A 22,455-nucleotide genomic window follows, 5' to 3' on the forward strand; every position below is an offset into this window, starting at 1 on the left:
CTATATCTCCCTCCCTGTTCCCTGCTTTTTCTTCTTAGAACTTATCAACATAGAAATACTATATAGTTTACCTATTTTATTGTATGTTTCATTTCACTAGAACATGGGTTGGCAAAGCTTCCCTATAGTATCTTAGACTTTGTGGACCATACGTTCTCTGTTGCAACTACTCAGCTGCTGTTGAAAAAAAAAGTCATATAAAGGAAGTAAATGTAAGTTAGTGCAGCTGTATTTCAAAAAAATTTTACAGAATAGCCGGCCAGCAGGATTTGACCTATGGCCTACAGGCTGTCATCCCCTGTACTACAATGTGCATGCAATCAGAGGAAGGATTTTTGTCTGTCTCACTACTATAATCTCAGTTCCTAAAATCACGGTTGGCACACAATAGAAACTAAAATATTTACTGAATGAATGAATGTTTTGGAGGAATATCCATCAAGAAAAAAAAAAAAAAAAGACTGACAAGAAAAAAAAAAGCGTTTAGAAAATATGTGCATTGGCCTGAAAATGAAAATACCCTGAAAATTAGCTTATTTTGGTAAAAGAGCTAAGACATGAAGAAATAAAAGCTACATATACCACACTTCTATTACTTTCTCAAGTATCCATTTTAAGATTTCTTACTGGTTACAAATGCTAATCATTTTGTGGATTTATAACTGGTATTTTTAAAAATAAAAATACAAATTGGAAAAAAAATAGGCGAGATGATCATTTAGTTATAAGCATTCTAGAAGTACATACATCAGAACTACAGCTTTTTAAACATTCTATTTCTGTCATTCTCAACATGGATACTAATCAAAATAATCTAGGAAGTTTTTCAAAGAAACATCTTATGTCCCCAGTTCTTATTTAAATGCAAGGAATTGAAATATTTAGTTTCTAAAAGAGCAAATTTAAAAGACATACAAGAAAAATACTACATTTATAGATTTCTAAAACACAATACTCAGACACTTATGAAATAAGACCTATTAAGCATATACATTGGAAAAGGCAGTGTTTCCATTTTCTTTTCCTTCTGGGGAGGGCAGTATCCAGGAAATACACACAGTTCCCTTATGATCCAAACTCTAATCAATTACAACCTTTTAAGCACACTTTTTGTTAAACAATAAAACTACCCTTAATGTTCTTACCAGTATTTACAGTTTCCTGGTCAATCATGCCTCCTTCTGCAAAACCTTCCAAGTCATCCACTTTAACTTTTTCCCATGGTATGTATGTAACTCCAAGATCCACATCCCAAAATTGTTTATATTCTGTTTTTACACCTTTGTTTAAAGCCCAAGCAATCTATCAGGAATGAAGAGAAAAAAAAGAAAGCTCAGGTATACTGTAAAGACAAGGTAAAATGTTCAAAATTGTATGTAAACTATGTGAATAAAATTAGTTGGAGAGCAAAGCCTCACTGGATGCTAGAAAAATAATAGTAGCCAAAGTTTTTCCATGTATGTCCTGTTTTTTGTTTTTAAAATAAAGCCTACACTAGAAAGCAATGGTATTTCTAACGTGGGATTTATTCCACTTCTTACTAACACTTTAAAAAATCACATTTCCAGGGGCGCCTAGGTGGCTTGGTCGGTTAAGCGTCCGACTTCGGCTCAGGTCATGATCTCACAGTCCATGAGTTCGAGCCCCGCGTCGGGCTTTGTGCTGACAGCTCGGAGCCTGGAGCCTGTTTCGGATTCTGTGTCTCCCTCTCTCTCTGCCCCTCCCCTGTTCATGCTCTGTCTCTCTCTGTCTCAAAAATAAATAAACGTTAAAAAAAATTTTTTTTTAAATAAAAATAAAATAAAATAAAAATCACATTTCCAGAAACAATCAAATCTACTTTTCACCATAAAAATGTCAACCTACATTAGCAATAATTAGAACAGTGAGAATAATTTAAATAAAATCTTGGTAATCCAGGAAAGGAGACAATTTAGTTTACATAAAGAAACTCACTGCCATGAAATGACAAAGCATGGGCATAATAACCCTGAAAGTAGATATCTTAAAAGTTTTTAACTCAGTTGTAGAACCTGATGGAACAAATTATCTCCAAGTAGCAGAAATAAAATGTTAGTCACAGAAAAATACACAATTAACAGTTTAAAGGCAGAGGGAAACAAAACATGTAAGTCCTTCACAGTGGCCTTTGATGTATAACACAAGATGTGAAAAAGGAGAAAATAATAATGTAATTAAGAAGTATGATTAGGAAGCACTGGGAGGGAGAAGTGAATAAAAGATAAACTTGTTGGGGCGCCTGGCTGGCTCAGTCGGTGGTGTGTGTAACTCTTGATGTTAGGGTTGTAGGCTTGAGTCCCATGTTGGGTGTGGAGATTACTTTAGATGTGGAGAGTATTTAAAAATAAAAGGAAGGAAGGAAGGAAGGAAGGAAGGAAGGAAGGAAGGAAGGAAGGAAGGCAGGCAGGCAGGCAGGCAGGCAGGCAGGCAGCCTTATAAAAATGAAAAAGTTCTGGGGCGCCTGGGTGGCTCAGTCAGTTGGGCGGCCGGCTTCGGCTAGGGTCATGATCTCGCGGTCCGTGAGTTCGAGCCCCGCGTTGGGCTCTGTGCTGACAGCTCAGAGCCTGGAGCCTGTTTCAGATTCTGTGTCTCCCTCTCTCTGACCCTCCCCCATTCATGCTCTGTCTCTGTCTCAAAAATAAATAAACGTTAAAAAAATAAAATAAAATAAAAAATAAAAAATGAAAAAATCCTGCTCATAAAATGGTGCCCTGGGTGACTAAGAGAACTACAAGTGTGATTTCAAAGAATCACTGGACTAAAAGTTTTAGTCATTGTTTTACCTATATCCAATTCGATAACCCAACAACACTGAAATAATAAAGTTTCCTAGAGGTTTTCCCGTAACATTAAAAAATGAAGATGGATCAAATATATAATTCTAATATACATTCTAATAATTCAATAAAACAAGAGCATGGGTCCCTCCCCTCCAATCTTACCTTAATGACCTTGGACCCAATTTTATATGATCCAGAACTAAGTTTCTGAAGAGCCCGGAAAGCATCTTGTCGGTGAACCATGCAGACATATGCACAGCCCCTGGGAGGAATCATCTATTAAGAAAAATTTTTTCTTTAGATAAGGTGTGAGTAAGGCAATTCATTCTGGCATTTTATGGTTTTAATGAAACAAATCATTACTAATACTGAATGGTTTTCCCTTCTCTTCCTACGGCTGTTTACTGGTACAATCCATGTACAACTAATTACTTAGTTTAAAAAAAATTCAAAACTTATTTGGGTTGCACTCTAAGCCATAACATAAGCAAAATCTTGATTATCACATGTCAATTAAAGTTTTTCTAATGCACAATAAAGAAATTTTTAAAAATGTAAAAAGATATGGATACACCACCAGGTAAAAAGAAAATAATATTGTATAGCCAACATATTTGAAAGCACAGAATTTATTTATAGTACTTCAATTTTTCCACGTGTTACACCTAGTAATGTGAGAAAGATTTTTGTTTAGGGAAGTATCTTGTCCTTAATATAAAATCTATAATCTACAACAAATGATAAAACTAAAGTTTTTCAATTTTATAAAACTTCATTTTGTCCAACTGCTTCTGGATAAAGGCTTTACCAGAATAAGAAAATAGCCTTAAGTGTTTACACTTTCAATCAGAGTTCACTTCAAGCTACTTTCCAAACTTCAATCCCAAACTTCTCAAAAGAGAAGTCTATCTAAGCCCTTACAAATTTCTTCATCTTTTACAATATAGATCCAACACTTTTATCAATGCACTGAAAAATTTTCTTCAACTTCACTAAGTGATATGATAAATCTAACAGACTTTCTACTCAGTTCTCAAACTCTCTCAAAACCAAGTGAAAGGTTTATAAATTTTTCACCAAATTTTCAAATCCTGGATTTTATCACTAGCCATTCAATATATTCCAGTTCACAAAATAACTTGGTGCCTACTGTTTATAAGCAGTATGCTCTTTAAAGGTAATACAGGGGCGCCTTGGGTGGCTCAGCAGGTTAAGCATCCAAGTTTTGCTCAGGTCATAATTTCTCAGTTCGTGGGTTTGAGTCCCATGTTGGGCTCTCTGTTGACAGCTCAGAGCCTGGAGCCTGCTTCGGATTCTGTGTCTCCATTTCTTTCTGACCCTCCCCCACTCGCACGCGAGCTCTCTCTCTCTCTCTCTTCAAAAATAAATAAAAATGTTAAAAAAAAAAAAGGCAATAAAGAAGAGGGGAAGAGACAAGGCAAACTAATGCCCAAATGAGTGTGGAACAAGAAAGACTACAAATGTCGCAAGTATTATGACAATCCAAATGCTACTTGGATTCACGATCTATTCAGAGCAATGATTCCTGACTCTGCATTAGAATCACCTGTTTAAGTTGGGACACCATGATAAGAACCTAAAGACACTGATCCTGCACATCCCTATTTTTTCAAATGTCAATACATTTCTGATATCTCGGCTAAGAGAAAATCAGAAACAAAATCAGAGGCTATATGATCAAGGAAGGGCTATGACAGTCATGTTTTGACAGGTGAAATTTAAAAAGACAAAAGATTAAGAAATGCCTATAACATTCTCATGGTGTAGAAAGAGGAATATGAAACTCCTAAGTTGAAACATCAATCAATCATCTATTTATTGTCTGTGCAACTCAGGCGAATCACTTAGATTCCTCACTGGTAAAATAACAACATGGGAATTACTTAACCAGCTTCTTGTGAGATTCCAAACAGATCATATATAGTCGAAAGTAGTATATGAAATGGTCAATTCATATGAAGACTGCTGTTACTAATGTGGAAAAGTCAAATTTGGCCATTTAGAAAATGTTGGGATCTAAGACTAGAAAGGAAAATCAGCCAATTTCCCGGTAAATAATGATAAAAGGTTCAAACAGACATAAAAGTAGAACAGTGAATAAAATCAGAGGGCTAATGAATCAGAAAGCTCCTTAAACAAGCAAATAAATATAAAACATTCCATTACTTAGTTTTAGCCCCAGGGAAACACAACAGACCTCCAGGAAGAAGCAAATACTCAAAGAAGGGAGACTGGGTGGGGCCAAAGCACTGCAAGAATCGAGTTGAGGAGTGAGTTATGGTCAAGTTACTGGAGATGCAGTGGCCACACAGATTTTCTTGCCTCAGAGGGAGATGGGGAAAGGGGAATGGACTGGCAAAAGATTGGGTCCCCAAGTCCAACTGTGTCTCCAGTACTAGCTATGTGCTCATGTGCAGGTGATTACAATTCTGGGACTCAGTTTCCTCATTTTCATTATTTAAAAAAAGAAAAGAAAAGGAATTAAACTAGGTCACACATAGGGTTCCTGCTAACCCAAACATCTGATGACTTTAGGAACCAAGTGCTGTACTGCTATAAAACCCCTAAGAATATTTTGTTAGAATTCCACTACGTAGGCAAAATTAATTGAGGTAAACAAAGCAGCAGAAATAAACACGAAATGATTAAAGTCAAATAATCTTTGTAAAGATGTGCAATATTAAAAAGGACACTATTGGGCTAATTACGAACCAAAGTGAGTCTTTGTATGCGTGAAAATCTTCTATATAAACTATCGTATAAGAAGTGATACTTACATTAATGGATTCAATTTGTCCAAACTCTTCAAACAGATTGGTTAAATCTTGCTGGGTTGCCTTCTTATCCACCTGACCAACCCATAAAGTAGTACTACATACTGTCAAGACATAAAAGAGACAAACGTTCTAAATCACACAGACACAGTTACTTCTTGCAAGCAGCTGAGGAAAAAGCACTAAGAACAACAATTTAAGATGGATATTTAAAACTTAAGTGACATTTTTATCTGCTACACTTAAAATGAACTAAAATCCCAGGTATCCATTCACATCTATTATGAATCAACCTCTTGTGTGTTACCTGTTCTCAAGCTTGGCTGTACACTTTAATCACCTGTGGATACCTGGGTCTCACTCTAAAAGATGAAGGGCTATGGGGCATGACAGATGGGTACTGGGAGTTTTAAAATTCTGTAGGTAATTCTAATGTGCAACAAAGTCACAAAAACACTTCACTGCAATCCTAGCTGTGTACCTTTAATCTTTCTCTGCCGGAATGATTAAGTGGATGTTTCTTTCTAATCAACAGCTGAATTTGAAGATGGCACCTTATCCTTAAGGAAATAATTTGCATGGAGATATAAAAGGGAAAAGGCTGAATTAGAACCTGTTATCATGAAAAACTTAAAAGATACTTTATGGGAAACCACTTCCCTTTAAGAAACAAAGCTACACATGAGACATCTTACCTACTTTAAGCTGTACGGTTCACGCGTCCATGAACATTTTCTTTTCCTGAAGACACTTACTTGTAAAACGTTAACAACAGCTGATGTGTTTGTGGAGTTTCAATAAATTTAGATTAAACCAATGTCATTTTTAAACACGAAGTTTCCAGCTTTTTGAGGCGTTTTTTTATCTATTACAGGGCAGGCCTACAGCAGGTTTTACTCTATAGCTAATTTCAGTGCCGCCCTAAGATGTGACCATTGCAAGATCTCTGCTGAATGAAGGTTTTCAACCAGGTCTCTTTATTACAGTTTATTCGAACTCAAATGTTCTCCAGACCAGTGTTAGCTTTAGGAATCGTTCAGCTAACGGACTCCCTGGTAGCATTCTTTCCCTCACATACTCTCACCCTATACACACATAATATTCAACAAAAGTCTCCAGGAGCAATATGTTATTTTTATTCTATTTCTGTAACAAAATATCACAAGCTTAGTAGCTTAAAACACAAAAATGTATTCTCTTACAGTGCTGGCAGTCCAAAATGCGTCAACAAGCCTGCATTCTTTCTGAAGACTCTAGGGAAGAATTTGCTAGCTTCTACAAGCTGTCTGCATTCCTTGGCTCAATGACTCCAACTTCCATCGTCAAAGCCAACAGTTGAGCATTTACCTAGCTTCATCTTTCTCCTTCCCTCTTCACATCACCTTTTCTGCCTCTCTTATTTCCTTCCTAAAAGGACCCCTGGATTACACAGAAGGGTCCTTCTGGATAACCCGAGTTAATCTTCTTACCCCAAGATCCTGATTAATCAGATCTGCAAGGTCCCTTTTACCACGTGGATCTGGATCTGGATGTGAGTATCTTTGGAGGCCCATTTTTCAACCCACCACAAACCCTCAGGAAATTTCTGGACCTCTTCCACTGAAGAGTTCCCACCTCTTCATTATTCTGTCTACCACATCACAGCTGCTTTAACTTAATCTCCCTGACATATTTTCCATGTTTCCTCTGTTTCAAGGTAGTCTCTCTACAAATTTTTCCCACAGACTTTTTTTTTTTTTTAATCCAAAAAGCAATAATCAATCTCCCTCATCCCAGGAGGAGAGGACATAGATTCCTAGAACATTACTGCCTGTTGATGTTTCATATCCACTGAACTAGTCACAAATACGCTTGTGTTCTAAGAATCAATGGTAGGGAAATACTATCTTAAGTGTTTAAAATGTGCTGGGCCACATGAAATTGAGATTGCTTCAGGGTAAGGAGAGTTTTCAGGTAAAAAAAAATGAGGGACATATTTTTCACTGTATTTTCTTTCCTTTTTTTTTTTTTTTTTTAATGTTTATTTTTGAGAGACAGAGAAAGAGAGAGAGCAGGGGAGGGGCAGAGAAAGGGAGACACAGAATCCGAAGCAGGCTCTAGGCTCTGAGCTGTCAACACAGAACCCGACGCGGGGCTCGAACTGTCAAACTGTGAGATCATGACCTGAGCTGGAGTCGGACCCTTAACCGACTGAGCCACCCAGGTGCCCCTACTTTTCACTGTATTTTCTTATGTACTTTCTGAATCTTCTTACTGTGTTTTACCCATAAAAACAAACAAACAAACAAACAAAAAACCCCCCACCATAATAGAAAATAAACTCCATGGTCACTAACTATGTAAATGGTAGCAGCTGTAATATGACAGGTAAAGTGAGGAACTAAATGAAAGAGACTGAATGTAAAAGCCCTATCCTAAAACTGGTGATTCTAAATGTCCTAACACTAATCACAGGAGGAGGCACAACAGAGATTTTATGGTCACACCTTTAGATGGTATTTATCAGACAGCACTAAAATGTTTGAATTTGGTTTCTCACCCTGAAGTGACAAACAGAAACTTTTAGAGTTAGGAATATCAACATGATTAAATTAATACCTACTTTTGTAATCACGTAAGATTCTGGCAAGATCAGCTTGCTCAAACTGCCAGAACTTAATAAGATGGATGCTGCCTTTAATTATAAGCCTAGATTTCCAGAATGCTCCGGGATAAGTTATACCAATTATTTACCTCATGGCAAAGAATTTATTTGGAAACCTCGAGAAACCAGACAACCAGATAAGTGTTCAGCTGATTCTCTGATGTTAAGAGAATAATTTATTCCATTTCATGTACTTTGCCCCTCTGCAGTCTGTTTGTTCACCTTAGAAATCATAACTCACTAGGAATCTTCAGGAAGAATCTGGCACTAATTACTACTCACATGCCCACCAAGTGAACTCTCCCACAAACTCTCACAATCACCAAATTTGTTATAATTATACATTATAGATTAATACATAAAGGAGGGAAAGTTTGTACAATGGGAACCTCTCCCTCAGAGCTGATCCAGTAAGTTTATAATTAAATTTAAAATTTACATGATTCTTTCAATAATTACTCCCCAAACCTGGTGGTCATACTTGGTTACAACACTATGAATAGAAATCACAGTGTCCAAGTAATAGACAGTAGGCCGAATCCACTTTATATACCATTAAAGTTCTAAATTTTCTAACTTGCGTTAAAAAAAAAAAAAAATGAATTCTCAGTGATATGTTTCAGTAGAACCTGCTCTTTTCTTTCCTACTCTCTCATGTTACAAAAACCAAGGATAAAATTATTCATTTACCAAACAACTCTCTGGTTTCTTAGTCTAACTCTAGCAGTTGATTATTTTCTTAATATTTGTTGAAACCAAAGCTTTGTAAAAGCATGTCACTTACCACTTAATGTTTTAGATCTAATTGGAGGTAATCCCTTCTTCTGTCGTTCTTTCTCCCTTTCTCTTGCTCTCCTTTCACTTGAGTATGAACGTGATGATTTCCTCTTTCTTTCTCTTGAGCGTGAGCGTGATCGCTTTCTGTGTTTACGCTTTCGAGAACCAGATCGCGACCGAGACCTTCGTTTCCTTGGCGATCTACCAAAAAAAAAAATCTTATTTTACTTCTAATGACAGTATTATTCTTCTATCAAATTTCTCACTTCTAGGTAAGAACAAAATACACACACAAGGATGTCTTATATTTAGCTACCTCTTAAAAAATGTTTAAGTATAGTGAAGTAAACAGGCATTTTCTCAAATCTATGTACTGCTCAGGCCCACACTAGTAATAGATGTTTGTTTGCAATGATTCTTACTGAGACCGGGAAGAAAAGAATGAGACTCCACTAAGGGCCTTACTTTCCTTAGTCTCTTCCAACTCATTTTTCAAACAAAAGTTAAGAATAGGGATAAAAGTCTGAAGAAATAAAAAGATTCCTTAGGTGAGTAAGATGTTACACTTTTAAAATGAGAGAAGAATGTTTCCAACAGACCATTAGCTATTAAAGAATTCTGCTTTTAAGTTTTTCACTTCTCAAATTTCAAGGTGCTTGACTTTAGAATATAAGGTGTTACTGAAACACTGTTTCTTTTTTTCCTATCAACCATAGCCACTGCACCACTTCAAAATGCTTAATAAGGAGATATTATTAAGACAAAGTTATCTGCTAAGATTTCAGCTCTAACACTGTCATTGCTTTAGCAAGATTATTCAATGACTGAGATGGGTCTAGAGAAGGGTGAACTGACAGGTTCTCGTTTATAAGAGGTAAATACAAATAACTTCTTGAAACATATAAGAAATGACTGAAAAAGTTGTCAGATACTGCCCCTCTTCCAGCATATACTGTTCAGATTCTCAGGGGTATTAATGTGCAAAAAATAGGGTATATTATATTGGAAACTAATGACTTTAAGTTTTAAGACAATATGTAGTAAAAACAATGTATATGTACATGAGAATTAACAGGTTAAGGAATCTTCAACTCAAATCTGAATAAGCATGTACATTAATGAGTCTCAGCTATGTTGAAAAGCCCACAAAAGAAACTCACAAAGAAAAATTATATATTTTACAATTTGATACTATGTTTAATGTTTACAAAGATAATTCTTATAGCTTTATTTTTATGATCATTTTTGGTATTATTATAAGACGAAACAAAATATAAGGATTATAATGGAATTTCTAATACTGTTCCTCTATAGTTTGATTTAACAGTTTTCAGAGGCAATAATATCCTAAGCTGGGTGTCATCATAATATTACTAACTAAAATCAGGTATAATCCAAAATCCCATTCTTATGATATGGCTGCAATTAATGTATATTATTCAAATAAATGGCAACAGATATATCTGATTAAAAAGAGAAAAAAGTATTTTTCTGTTTTTGATATTCTAATTACTCCTTTCTGAGAGAATATAAGATGTCACTCTAAGAAATACATTTCCTTTACTATTGATACAAGGAAACAGAGCCAACTTTTAAAAGTTCACACACAGCTATTCTTAAGTATTATTGTAGAACCTTGAACGAGATCGTGAATGTGTTCTTGATCTTGAGCGAACAGCCACTTTTTTTGCTTCTTGTTCGAAGATCTCCTCTTCCACTCCATCTTGCCCTTCATCTATATCCATGTCCTTGAAAGTCAAAAGAAGGGCAAACAAAATGCCTGATTGAAATTTCAGTATATATTGACAATTCTGCCTTACAAAATATTCACCATAGTAGCATCAATGCCTAATAGTAAAATGGTTAGTGTGGAGCTTAAGTGTGAGGAAAAAATACTTAGGACAGTACCATTATTTTACATAAAAATATTTTACATACAATAAAAATTATTACATTTTATATTTTTCTCTAATTAAAAAAATTTTTGACCCAGAGAAATGTTTACTTTTTACCTGTTGCTGAATATCTATAGAATCATCCAAATTTGCTTCAGGTTCGAGGAAATGCTGTTGACTGCTCCCTTGTGATGGTGATGCTGAATGTTCTGATCCAAATGTTCCCTCCTGACTATCCTGAGGGGTTGCCTATTGAGAATGGATACAAACACACAAACATTAGGAAAGTATGCATATTATTACAAAAGAATTTAGACATGCAAATATCACAATTAAAGTTTTATTTTTTTTTTTTTTTAATTTTTTTTTCAACGTTTATTTATTTTTGGAACAGAGAGAGACAGAGCATGAACAGGGGAGAGGCAGAGAGAGAGGGAGACACAGAATCGGAAACAGGCTCCAGGCTCTGAGCCATCAGCCCAGGGCCCGACATGGGGCTCGAACTCACGGACCGCGAGATCGTGACCTGGCTGAAGTCGGACGCTTAACCGACTGCGCCACCCAGGCGCCCCAAACACAATTAAAGTTTTAAAAAGGAGCCCAACACATATAGAAATCCCATGTTAATCAACCTAAAATTACAGTTTTGTAGAAATCCAAGTTTACGTAAGAGCATGGGACATCTCCAAAAATGAGTGAAAAGAATATATTAGAATGGGATGGTAAGAGCAAGTAGGTCTTCAAATTTTTAAACTGTGGAAAAATATAAACATTATACTCTCAAAAATAAAGGGATTATATCATGAATGATATATAATGCCACTAAGTTAAATGAATCCAGAATTTCAATGGCAATTAGCATTTTTATAAAATGCTATAAATTAAAATGCTGTAATACTTTTAATATTAAAATATTGTATATTAAGGAACAAAGTCATATATTACATGTATAAAGGAAAAGCAAAGCTCAAATACCATTATCAAATTAACTGATCTTGTAAAACAGTTCCTAACTTGGGCCTTCCTCAACCTCCATCTCTAGAAATTTGCAAAATAATATTAAGAATTACTCTGATATATAAAACATTTCTGAAACTAATAAAAGTTAGGCAATGAAGACTAATTAAAGGAACACTTTAATTTGAACACTTCTTACCCCCCTTTTTTTTGCTGGGACTAGATTTACAGCAACATGATATAGCGACACTGCTTATGTGATATTTATTAGTATGAACCTGATTCAGCAATTACATATACTATGGTGTTAACCAAATATGAGGAAACTAATTATGAAAACGTCTCCCTACATAAACTTTCCTAAAACATCTTCACAGGTGTTGAAGATCAGTAAAAACAATTCCTGGCAGTACACAAGCTGGGAGTTACTGTAATAATTAACAGAGAAGAGCAACTCAAAAAGTCTGTTCCCTTGCTACAGACTCTGTGATTGTGAACAAGTTACTTGAATTGTGAACTTCAGTCCCATCTATAAGAGGAATACCAGCATAGTGACTACGTTATAAATTTCAAAGTTGCTCACAGACTAGATCTTAACCATTCCTACCACAAAAAGAAATGACAGTTTTATGACACGATAGAGGTGTCAGCTAATTGGGATACATAAATCTATCAAATCATGATGTTGTAGACCTTAAACTTACATAGTTATATGTCAATTATATCTTAATATTTTTTATGTTTATTTATTTTTGAGAGAAAGAGAGACAGAGCATGAGCAGGGGAGGAGCAGAGAGAGAGAGGGAGACACAGAATCCAAAGCAGGCTCCAGGCTGAGCTGTGAGCACAGAGCCTGATGCAGGGCTTAAACCCACGAAACCCGAGATCTTGACCTGAGCTGAATTGAAGTCAGATGCTTAACTGAGTGAGCCAACCAGGCACACCCTGAGTAACGGTTAAGGGGAAAAAAAAAAAAAAAAAAAAAAAAATCTTACTCTAATGACATTTAATCTGAAAGAAAAAAAAACATAAAAATTAAGAGCCAAAAAGAGCATTTAAAGAACCGTTCCAAGTCTCTTATTTTACGAAGAACAGGTTCTATAAGAATAACATTTTCAAGATTGAGAAATAAAGCTGAAGTTGGAATTAGAAGACTTCTGTGAAACACCTACTACATACCACAGTACTGGCCAAAATGTCAGTAAGCAAGCATATTCTTCCAGAACAAATCAAACAAAAACCTTTTAAGCACAGTCCTGGCTTAGGTCTTTACAACAGTATACTAACAATAGAATTTTTAACACAGCAAGGAATAATCAATTCCATCCTGAGTCTTTATTTGGTCCTGATTCAGTACGCATATTTTCTTCACATCAGATTTTTCTTCTCCATTTATCTTAAGCTTTGTATCCACCCACCCTTGTTTTTCACCCTATTTTTCTATTTATGCTTAATTCTTGGTATAACCACCAAGGTCCACCACAACGAATTTTAGTTTCTGAGTTGCTTTTTTGAGTTTTACCCATTTGGAAAGACTGTGATTTCATGACCTTTATTCTTTCTTATAGGTCTTGTGAAGAATGAAGAGAAAATTTACATTAAAAATTCAACTAAAATTCATCCTATTATCTTGCAATTAGCAGCATTAAGTCCACTAGATCCTTTTTTATATCTAAGATATACTTTGGGATCTTAGAGGTCTTATATTCCTATATATATTGAAACATTTTGCTATTTCATCATCCTAAGAATTATTCTAATTCATCAATTGTTCCCAATTATTTCAAGAAAGACTAAAATAGGGGCACCTAGGTGGCTCAGTCAGTTAAGTATCTGACTCTTGGTTTCAGCTCAACTCATGATCTCACGGTCACGAGATCGACCATGCAGGGCATGGATCCTGCTGAAGATTCTCTCTGCCCTTCGTCCACTCGTGCTCTCTCTCACTCTCTCTCTCTCTCTCAAAAAAAAAAAAAAAAAAGACTAAAATAATACACAAAAGCAAAAGCAAATTAACTGTCAAGAAGGGTAATTCAACAGTGCAATAAAATCATCATCCAGTTTTACTGCGTTACTAAAAATACTGTATATTTCAAGGTATAAATAAAAATGGAGACACTATCTCTGTAGTCTGCTTTTAAGCTCTCCTTGGAACACGGTTGAATATTTAGGTTTTTCCATTTCTGTACATAATGGCAAAGAGAAGAAAAGTGATAGAGGAACATAGTTCATAATTATTACACAAAATAAAGATGAATACAAAGAAAGAGCAGCATTCTAGACTCCAATGATGATGGTGAAATTTAGTATCTAAGTGAAATAGGAGACTATGAGTTTTCAGACGACCACATCCTAAATGTACTTCTCAAACTCCAAAACTAATGGCAGAAAAATGGTCTCTAAGAACAAAACTAGGGTCTTTTCATCTACTTAGTCACATAACTAGAAGAACTTTATCTTGCACCATTGTGCAACAAGCACCTGGACTGTTCTATTTTGCTAAAAGGACGTGTGACATTTTTTTTAGGTGTATTTATCTTGAGAGAGACAGAGCAGGGGAGGGGTGAAGAGAGAGAGAGGGAGGGACAGAATTCCAAGCAGGCTCCTTGATGTCAGTGCAGAACCTGCAGTGGGGCTCAATCCCACAAACCTGAGATCATGACCTCAGCAGAAATCAAGAGTAGGATGCTTAACCTAGTCACCCAGGTGCCCCAAGAACATGGGACATTTGAATTTAATTGGTAGCATTTCAATTACATATATTAAAATTGCTCATGAAGTTTTCTTCCCTATCTCTTTTAGCCTCACTTCTGTAAATTATCTGTAAGATGATGCCAAGTATATTTTAAAAGGATCCATTGGACCCAGGTGGCAAATGACTGTTTTTCTGATATACTGGTATACATCTTTAGTATACGTCCTGGTATACATCTCTACTTTCTTCAATGATGTCCTCATGTAAAGCATCAATACTAAAAAAATAGAAGAGGATTAATGGCAGCTAGTAGAGACTTTTTTCGAGGTTGGATTAACACTCATTAAATGTCACATTTTGAGGGATGCCTGGATGGCTCCATGGGTTAAGCGTCCAACTGCTGATTTCGACTCAAGTTATGATCTCATGGTTTGTGGAATCGAGCCCTGTGTTGATCAGCTGTCAGTGTGGAACGTGCTTGGGATTCTCTCCTTTCTGTCTGTCCCTCCCCTCACTTTTGCAAACACTCTCTCTCTAGATAAACATTAAAAATAAATAAAAATAAAAACTTAAGTGTCACATTTTAATCAGTTATAGATCCCCATTCCTCCACTTTTTTCTGTATAAGTGACAGGCAAGACTTCATCAAAGGCTTTACTGAAATCCCCATATGCTATGCTATAATCCTACAACCTCAGGACCATGAAATGCAATTTATGTGAGCCAAGACATCAACTCAAGGCTCTTAATACTATCACCCATCTTAGGTTTCATCATGTTCAATTTACTTTGTCCATATATTCTCCTATATAAAAAATTACTGAATCAAAGTAAGTTACATAATGACAGCTCTTCATTAAGTTGTTGAATCTTCCATAATTGTTTTATTCCTAACATTCTTCTAAAAGCCCTTTTTGTTAGTCATACTATTTTCATTGTCAGCATTTCATTTTGAGCTATAGCTGTCCTGACATCTTTTGAATATCCTGATAAAACAATTACCAATATCATGATCTACAACTTACTCAAGACAACAGCAATCATTCCCTTTCTGACATGACTATCACTCCCTTCACAATTCGGTCACTCCCTGGAAGGGCTCTGTTTTCAGTGGTTTTCTCTTGTTAGGGACACGAGATCTCAACCTGCATGCAGGTGTGGTCAGGGCTGCAATGAATGGGGTGGCACCAGCAATCCTATTCTTTTCTCTGAGACATAAAAACTTTTAGGCCGCCATAATGAGCTCACTGGTGAACAAAATGCTTCCTTTTTCTGCACATGTCACCCTATCTTAAACACACTAAGGCAACTGGTTTGCCAATTACACACTTTATTAAATTGAATGGTTACTCTGTTGATACACTTTCTGATTCTAAATTTGCCATAGGTTTTGCACATTATCCACCTGATGTATTAGAAAAGTTGCTTTTATTCCACTACTCCCTTTCTTTAACACTCATTTTTGAACAACAGAAGCTTTTAAGAACATCTACTTCTTTCAAAAGGATGTTATTACTGGGATGCCTGGGTGGCTCAGTTGGTTGAGTGTTGGACTTCGGGCTCAGGTCATGTTCTTGTGGTTTTTGAGTTCGAGCCCTGCATCAGGCTCTGTACTGACAGCTCAGAGCCTGGAGCCTGCTTTGGATTCTGTGTCTCCCTCTCTCTGCCCCTCCCCTGTTCGCGCTTTCTCCCCCCAAAATAAACAAACATTAAAAAAAAAAACTTAAAAAAAGGATATTACTGTATCCTTTAAAACTGTGGAGGAAAACAAATAAATAAAATTGTGGAGATAATGTATAGGATAATTAACTAAGAGACCAGAGTTCTGTTTTTCTTTAGTTGGTGAGATTCTTCAGACAGAATAGCCCTCTCTCAAGTTCTAGTAATTTTCACTTCAATAATTTGGGTGTTAATTTTAAAAGTACTACCTTCCTTTTACTGCTTCTGTTAAACCTTCTAAAATGAAACTAGATCTAAGACAATCAAAACTGTCACATTTATAGCTGGACAAATCTCTTGTTTGGATAAACTTTTCCTTCACTATTATCCCGTCTCTTTGGCAGCTCTGTGATTTTTTATTATATCACTGACAACCTGTTTTTTTCCATTGATTTACAACTTGTGCTTTTCTTTAAACAACATCCAAATGTTCTGCATTGTACTCTACCTTTAAGTCTCTGAATGCTCAGGCAGACCTATCTGCCTGACATAAAATACTGCAGAATTCCATTCTCATAACTCCAGGTGTAAGTTCCAACCTAGCAAATACCATTAATGTCCATTTTATGTTTACTGTTTGCATGAAAAAGACAAGTTCAGATCCCAGCAGTGTCTCAAATGTTTGCCATACCTTTAATCTAAAATAACTCTTCCCTTTGGGGCACCTGGTGGTTTAGTCAGTTAAGCATCCAACTTCGGCTCAGGTCATGATCTCACAGTTCACGGGTTCGAGCCCTGCGTTGAGCACTGTGCTGACACCTCAGAGCCTGGAGCCTGCTTCAGATTCTGTGTCTTCCTCTCTCTGCCCCTCCCCTGCTCGTGCTTAGTCTCCCTCTCAAAAATATATAAACATTAAAAAAAAATTTTTTTTAAGTAACTCTTCTGTCTTCTTTATTTCTACTGTCCTTCACTTGCACCTCTACCATCACAGGAACTAGAATTCTTCCCTATGTTCATACAGATGTATGTGCTCCATTAGAGACTACTTGAGGCCAGATGCTTTTTTGTTCATCTCGTATATATCATTTGTCTAACAATGTATCACTCGTATTTTAAAAATGTTTATACTATTATTTTAGTGCCAAAAAGTTTTAATTTTTTTTTAATGTTTGTTTATTTCTGAGACAGAGACAGAGCATGAGTGGGGGAGGGGCAGAGAGAGAGGGAGGCACAGAATCTGAAGCAGGCTCCAGGCTCCAAGCTGTCAGCACAGAGCCCGACACTGGGCTCGAACTCACAAACCGTGAGATCATGACCTGAGCCGAAGTTGGTCATTCAACCGACTGAGCTACCCAGGCGCCCCCAAAACATTTTAGATACTAGGAAAAAGTGTGATTGGGTGGCGGGGAGGGATTTGAAAACAGTCTTATTTAAACAGTTTATATCTGTATTTCTCATACAGAGCAAAAATAGGCTTTGTAATGGATTAACCCTGCCTTTGACACTTTATCAATTCTAAGATATGATTCTTCTTCATATATTATCCCTGTAATTTATAGGGTTCTTGTAACTCCATGGGATGTTGTACTTTTGAAGGGATTAAAAATTCTTAGCCACACATAAAATAATGATGCATCTTAGGACTAATGATATGTGATATCAGCTGTATATTTTTGCAATGGATGTTTCATTTCACTAAGGTACAACTTTCTGTAATGTACAATGGGCATCAAAAATCTATCTCACAGCATTAAACGTTATCATGCCTCACAAACCTCCTGCCACACGATAATAGCCTAATTAAAAATAGCAATCTATTTTGCCATCATCACCATCAACAGAAGCAAAATCATCATGACCTTGTTTGATTGGGAATTGAGTGGAGAGGAAAGCACGTGAAGTTTCAAGTTGTAATACGAGAACACCACCTCGAGTGTATCGAGCACATGCATATATCCAGAACACATTCTGGTAACAAAAAATATAAAGGTTCTGAAAAGGCTGATCTTGTAATAAAGTTGAAGAAAAACCACCATCCTTGAGAAACAACATTTTACAGAACACAGGCAGCAATAACTCTAAAGACCACAAGATGGAGTTATAAACCTTTTGAGGCTGTTGCTGTTCCAGGAGCTGCTGTCTGAGATGTTCAAGGTTTTGCTGCTGTAGTTGTTCTGCTATCTGATGAAAAATTGAATTGTTCACGGATTCTGAAACATGAGAACTAGAAGAAAAAAATAAATGGAAATACATTTTAAAACCCAGTAAAGATAATATGAAAATAAGTGAATATTCAACTCCCCCAATGCCAATTAAATGAAGCATACTCTACTACAATGTTTACTTTTGAAATATTAAGAGAAAATGGAATACCTCAGAACATTAATATGTTAAAATAGAAAGATCCTCTCCAATAGTCTTTCAATAGATGGATAACATGTTAAAGATACTCTGATGGAAGATCTGTTATTATGGTCTCAAGCTATTAAATGCATATAAATTAGTATTTTTTACATTAGAGCATTTTAAGAAAGTCTCAATGAAAACACATAAAAACAGTTAAATGTATTTAAACATTGTCACTTTAACTCCTTCTCTAACTATAAGATAGCGGGAGAAATGGTCTATCAATCAGTACATGTGAAATCTACAATTGTAATTGACCATAAACTTTATAAAACTAATCTGCTTTCTTTAGAAAAGCATTCAAATTATTAGGTATGTTAACAGAAACAGTATTTAGGTAAGAGGAAATAATAATTTAACTATACTCTGGGAAATTCACACCTGGAATACACCTGGAATTCTGGGTGCCACAAGGTAAGACATGAACAAAAAAGAGGGCATCCCAAAAGGGGCAATCAGGATGATGAGAAGTCTTGAAACAGTTGAAAAAAAGTGTACTTCATCTGGAGCAAATAAACCTAAGGGGAAGAATGATACCTAACTTCAAATATTGAAAGGCTATGTCTCAAAAGATAATGGAGCAAATTTGTTTCCTTGCTTCAGAATGCCAAACGGATCAGTGTGTGTTTAGTAAATCATACAAGACTCAGTAACAAGAAATTATTTAACTTCTCATCATATAAGGCATAAAAATGAAACATTACAAAACACCTTATCAGAACCATTAAAGGAGATTCTTACATTGTTCAGGACACTGATCTAACATGATCTTAAATTATTTCTCCTCTAACTTTATAATTCACAATCTAAAACATTAGTTTTTAATTTTTCAAGTAGAATATCTTTACCAAAAGGATATATTTGTATTTTTATGTATATAAATGTTTTTTAAAAATGTTATCCCAATATATAAAATTAATAACCTCTGCTTAAAACAAGATTCCCAGAGGTGTTCTCCCCATTCATCACCCCTCCTCCAAACCCCCAACTTCTACACCCCCACTCTCCAACATCCTCTTCCCCACTGGTCCTTTCTCAAACCCACAAGAACCTAGGGCTGCACAGAACTGTTTGAGAAAAATAAAAAACACTAATCTAAATAAAAATATACAATCCATATCTTTAAAAAAAACCGAAGTCCCTACAGTCCTAATCCTTACTCCTGCTTAGTCAGAAACACTCCCAGAATCTGGCAGACTTCCTAGAAGTAGTCATTGACATTAGAAGCAAGCTTCTTTCCTATTATTTAAAATATTCTTACAACTGAATTAAGTAACATAAAGCCTAATACAGACAGAAAATATCACAACTAGATTTATCAACATCTATCAATTTCCCTGTAAAGAATTTTGATATATCCCAAATATTTGCAAAGATCTGAGAGTCCAAATAATAGAGGGAGGCAACAAGACAAAACCCCACCATCTTTCTGTAGTGTGAGTGCTCAACAACCTGAAATTATATCCCAACTTATTCACAGTACACTTGGTGGTTCAGGAGGCAATGTCCCATCCAATGTTTATCGCAGTAATGGGAAAAGTTTATAGTTATAAAGAAAGAATTCTTACAGTTGAGAAGCTGAAATTTCCTTTTTGGGTTCTTCACTATGCTCAGAATCTTCCCCAAAATCAAACCTATCCATCAACTTCTAAGTGGTGGGGAGGCGGGGGGAGGAAAAAAAAAAGAGAAAGACAAATTAAAAAGTGCTTCACATGAAAGTATGTTACTAATGCTATTATGAATGTCAATAACATCCCATTAATTTACCTGTACCATTTAATACAAAAATGTTTTATATCATCTTATGTTATGCTATAACAAAGCATTTAACTGAGTGGATCTTTATTTTAAAGTACTCTGACATACACTGCCTTATGTAACAAAACAAATCACAACACACGGAATAAATACTGATGCTTTATAAAAGACTGGGATTAAAATATTTAAGTGGCTTCCCAATGAGAATAAAGCTTGATTAAAAAACATCTGCAACTATAATCAATGGATATATTCCTAGTACATTTCTCTTCTTAGGATGCTCTACTATCTTTTACATGACCGATTTTAAGGTTTTTTTATGTGGTTTAGCTATTTACTTTCAGACTAAGGTGCTAGCTAAAAAAGTCTAATAACAAAACAAATCAACATTTGTTTTCCTTAAAAAATACAGCAGCAGAAACACAAATAATATGGGTAATACTTCCAAGATATCTTAATAGTCCCATAATTAACAAGACTATTGAGGCTAACACAATAAATTACACATGAATGATTTTCAACTTTAAAACCACTATTCTTTATAGTCAGGCCTCAATTTATCATAATATTACAGCATACTGACAACTTGTAGAGAAGTGCTCCTTTGAATTTCCACATTTTGAACAATTATAATTTTAGCAAGTTAAAATTTTACAACATAGAACATGAAAATTAGTGTATTTGTAACATCCATAAAAGAAATTCAAAAATTCAGAAAATTATCATTTGCCTCAACGGTGAAAAAACAATTTTACCAACTAGTTAACTTCAGTTAAAAGAGAATATTCTAAATGTTTTAAGTGGAGTTCTTTCGGAAACCTAAACTTTTTGTAAAATTCATAATGTCTTATACAGTCCAATGCATATTATAATAGTTCTATAATAAAACGTAGTCTACAGACTTAGAATCCACACGATAGCATATACAATTGAACACTTCATACAGAACAGATCCGATAACGTAATCTCTACCTTGTTGAAAGACACCCCCTGTTCTAAGGGGTTCAGGGTGTTGGCCGCTGCAGCTGCCGCCGTCAGCTGGGCCGTGAGAGCTTGCAACTGCACAACCAGCCCAGCATCCAGGGCCTGCAGGATAGAAGGCTGAGGCTTCTGCTGCTGGAGTTGTAAAGTTTGTATCAACTGCTGAAGCTGGAAGGGAAAAAAGGAAAAGTCATTACAAACACATGCTGAGTTTTATTTGTAAGAATACCCACCTAAAACTTTCAGTCAATAAAATTCTACATCCTACAGTCTTTGGAAAAATAAAAATTTATATGAACTCAAAACAACAATTAAAAAAAAAAGATTTAAAAAAAATCCTTAACAGGTCTTCTGTGCTTCTGGGAAGTCTTGAACTTTAAGCCTAATAAAGTGGTCATATCATAACAGGTAAAGAACTCATCATACACAGACTGATTTTTTTTTCATTAAGCTTTTCATTCCTTCTTCAATAAACTCCTTCATCTCTGTAAAAGAACAAGTGACAACTGCTTCTGCTATCTTTCAGATTTCTCATCAGATAACACATCTCCTGAAAGCAGAAAAAGTAAGAAATCTGTCCCCTGGAGCAGTCTCGAAGTAAGGAAATTAAAGGTGAATAGTGCCAACAACTATTGAAAGCAAATCCCTGTTCCCCCTATTCACTCATCCTTTGAAAAAGCAGAAACAACAGTTAAGATCCTGAAGATATTTCATAGTTAGATAAACCCTACGTACATCTTATGTAGTAAGTAATTAATACTTTCCTAATCAAGAACTAAACCTGGGTTAAATCTGAGAATTATCACTTCAAAATAGAAACAATGAATGTATACTGTTTAAGTGAGGATCAATTTACAGTGGGAGAAGGTACAAAAGCCTTCCAAGATGAAGGTAAGTAATTTCAGGCCTATCTAAAAACAGCAACATAAGAAACAATCTAGAGTCATCTGGCTATCAAATAAACAACTACTACAAGCTAGTAATGGGAGAGCAAAGAAAGTAATACAAAAATATATGACAGCTGAGTTACTGCTCCAGAACACACAGGCCGGAGGGAGGGAGGGAGGGGGAAGGAGGATGAAAGGTA

General features: G+C 35.6%; 1 protein-coding gene across 8 annotated transcripts in view; it reads right to left on the reverse strand.

Moving 5' to 3' along the window:
• SCAF8 (SR-related CTD associated factor 8) overlaps positions 1-22,455 on the reverse strand; it is a 239,137-nt gene that overhangs the window by 159,518 nt on the left and 57,164 nt on the right. For all 8 annotated transcript variants that reach the window (XR_006966251.1, XR_006966250.1, XR_006966249.1 and 5 more), the window contains 9 exons: positions 21,360-21,536; positions 20,198-20,277; positions 18,330-18,447; positions 11,030-11,161; positions 10,653-10,765; positions 9,025-9,218; positions 5,600-5,700; positions 2,964-3,077; positions 1,146-1,302 (listed from right to left, as the gene is read on the reverse strand). Coding sequence is in view for 3 of the 8 variants with exons in the window: in XM_047102746.1 (XP_046958702.1) it covers positions 1,146-1,302; positions 2,964-3,077; positions 5,600-5,700; positions 9,025-9,218; positions 10,653-10,765; positions 11,030-11,161; positions 18,330-18,447; positions 20,198-20,277; positions 21,360-21,536 (1,186 nt within the window). In the remaining 5 variants the exon portion in view is untranslated. The remainder of the gene's footprint in view (positions 1-1,145; positions 1,303-2,963; positions 3,078-5,599; positions 5,701-9,024; positions 9,219-10,652; positions 10,766-11,029; positions 11,162-18,329; positions 18,448-20,197; positions 20,278-21,359; positions 21,537-22,455) is intronic.

Source organism: Lynx rufus, unplaced genomic scaffold, assembly GCF_022079265.1.
Source record: "Lynx rufus isolate CCGP_SWC_20201006 ecotype Redwood Valley unplaced genomic scaffold, mLynRuf1.p SCAF_6, whole genome shotgun sequence".
Classification (NCBI taxonomy): Eukaryota; Metazoa; Chordata; class Mammalia; order Carnivora; family Felidae; genus Lynx; species Lynx rufus.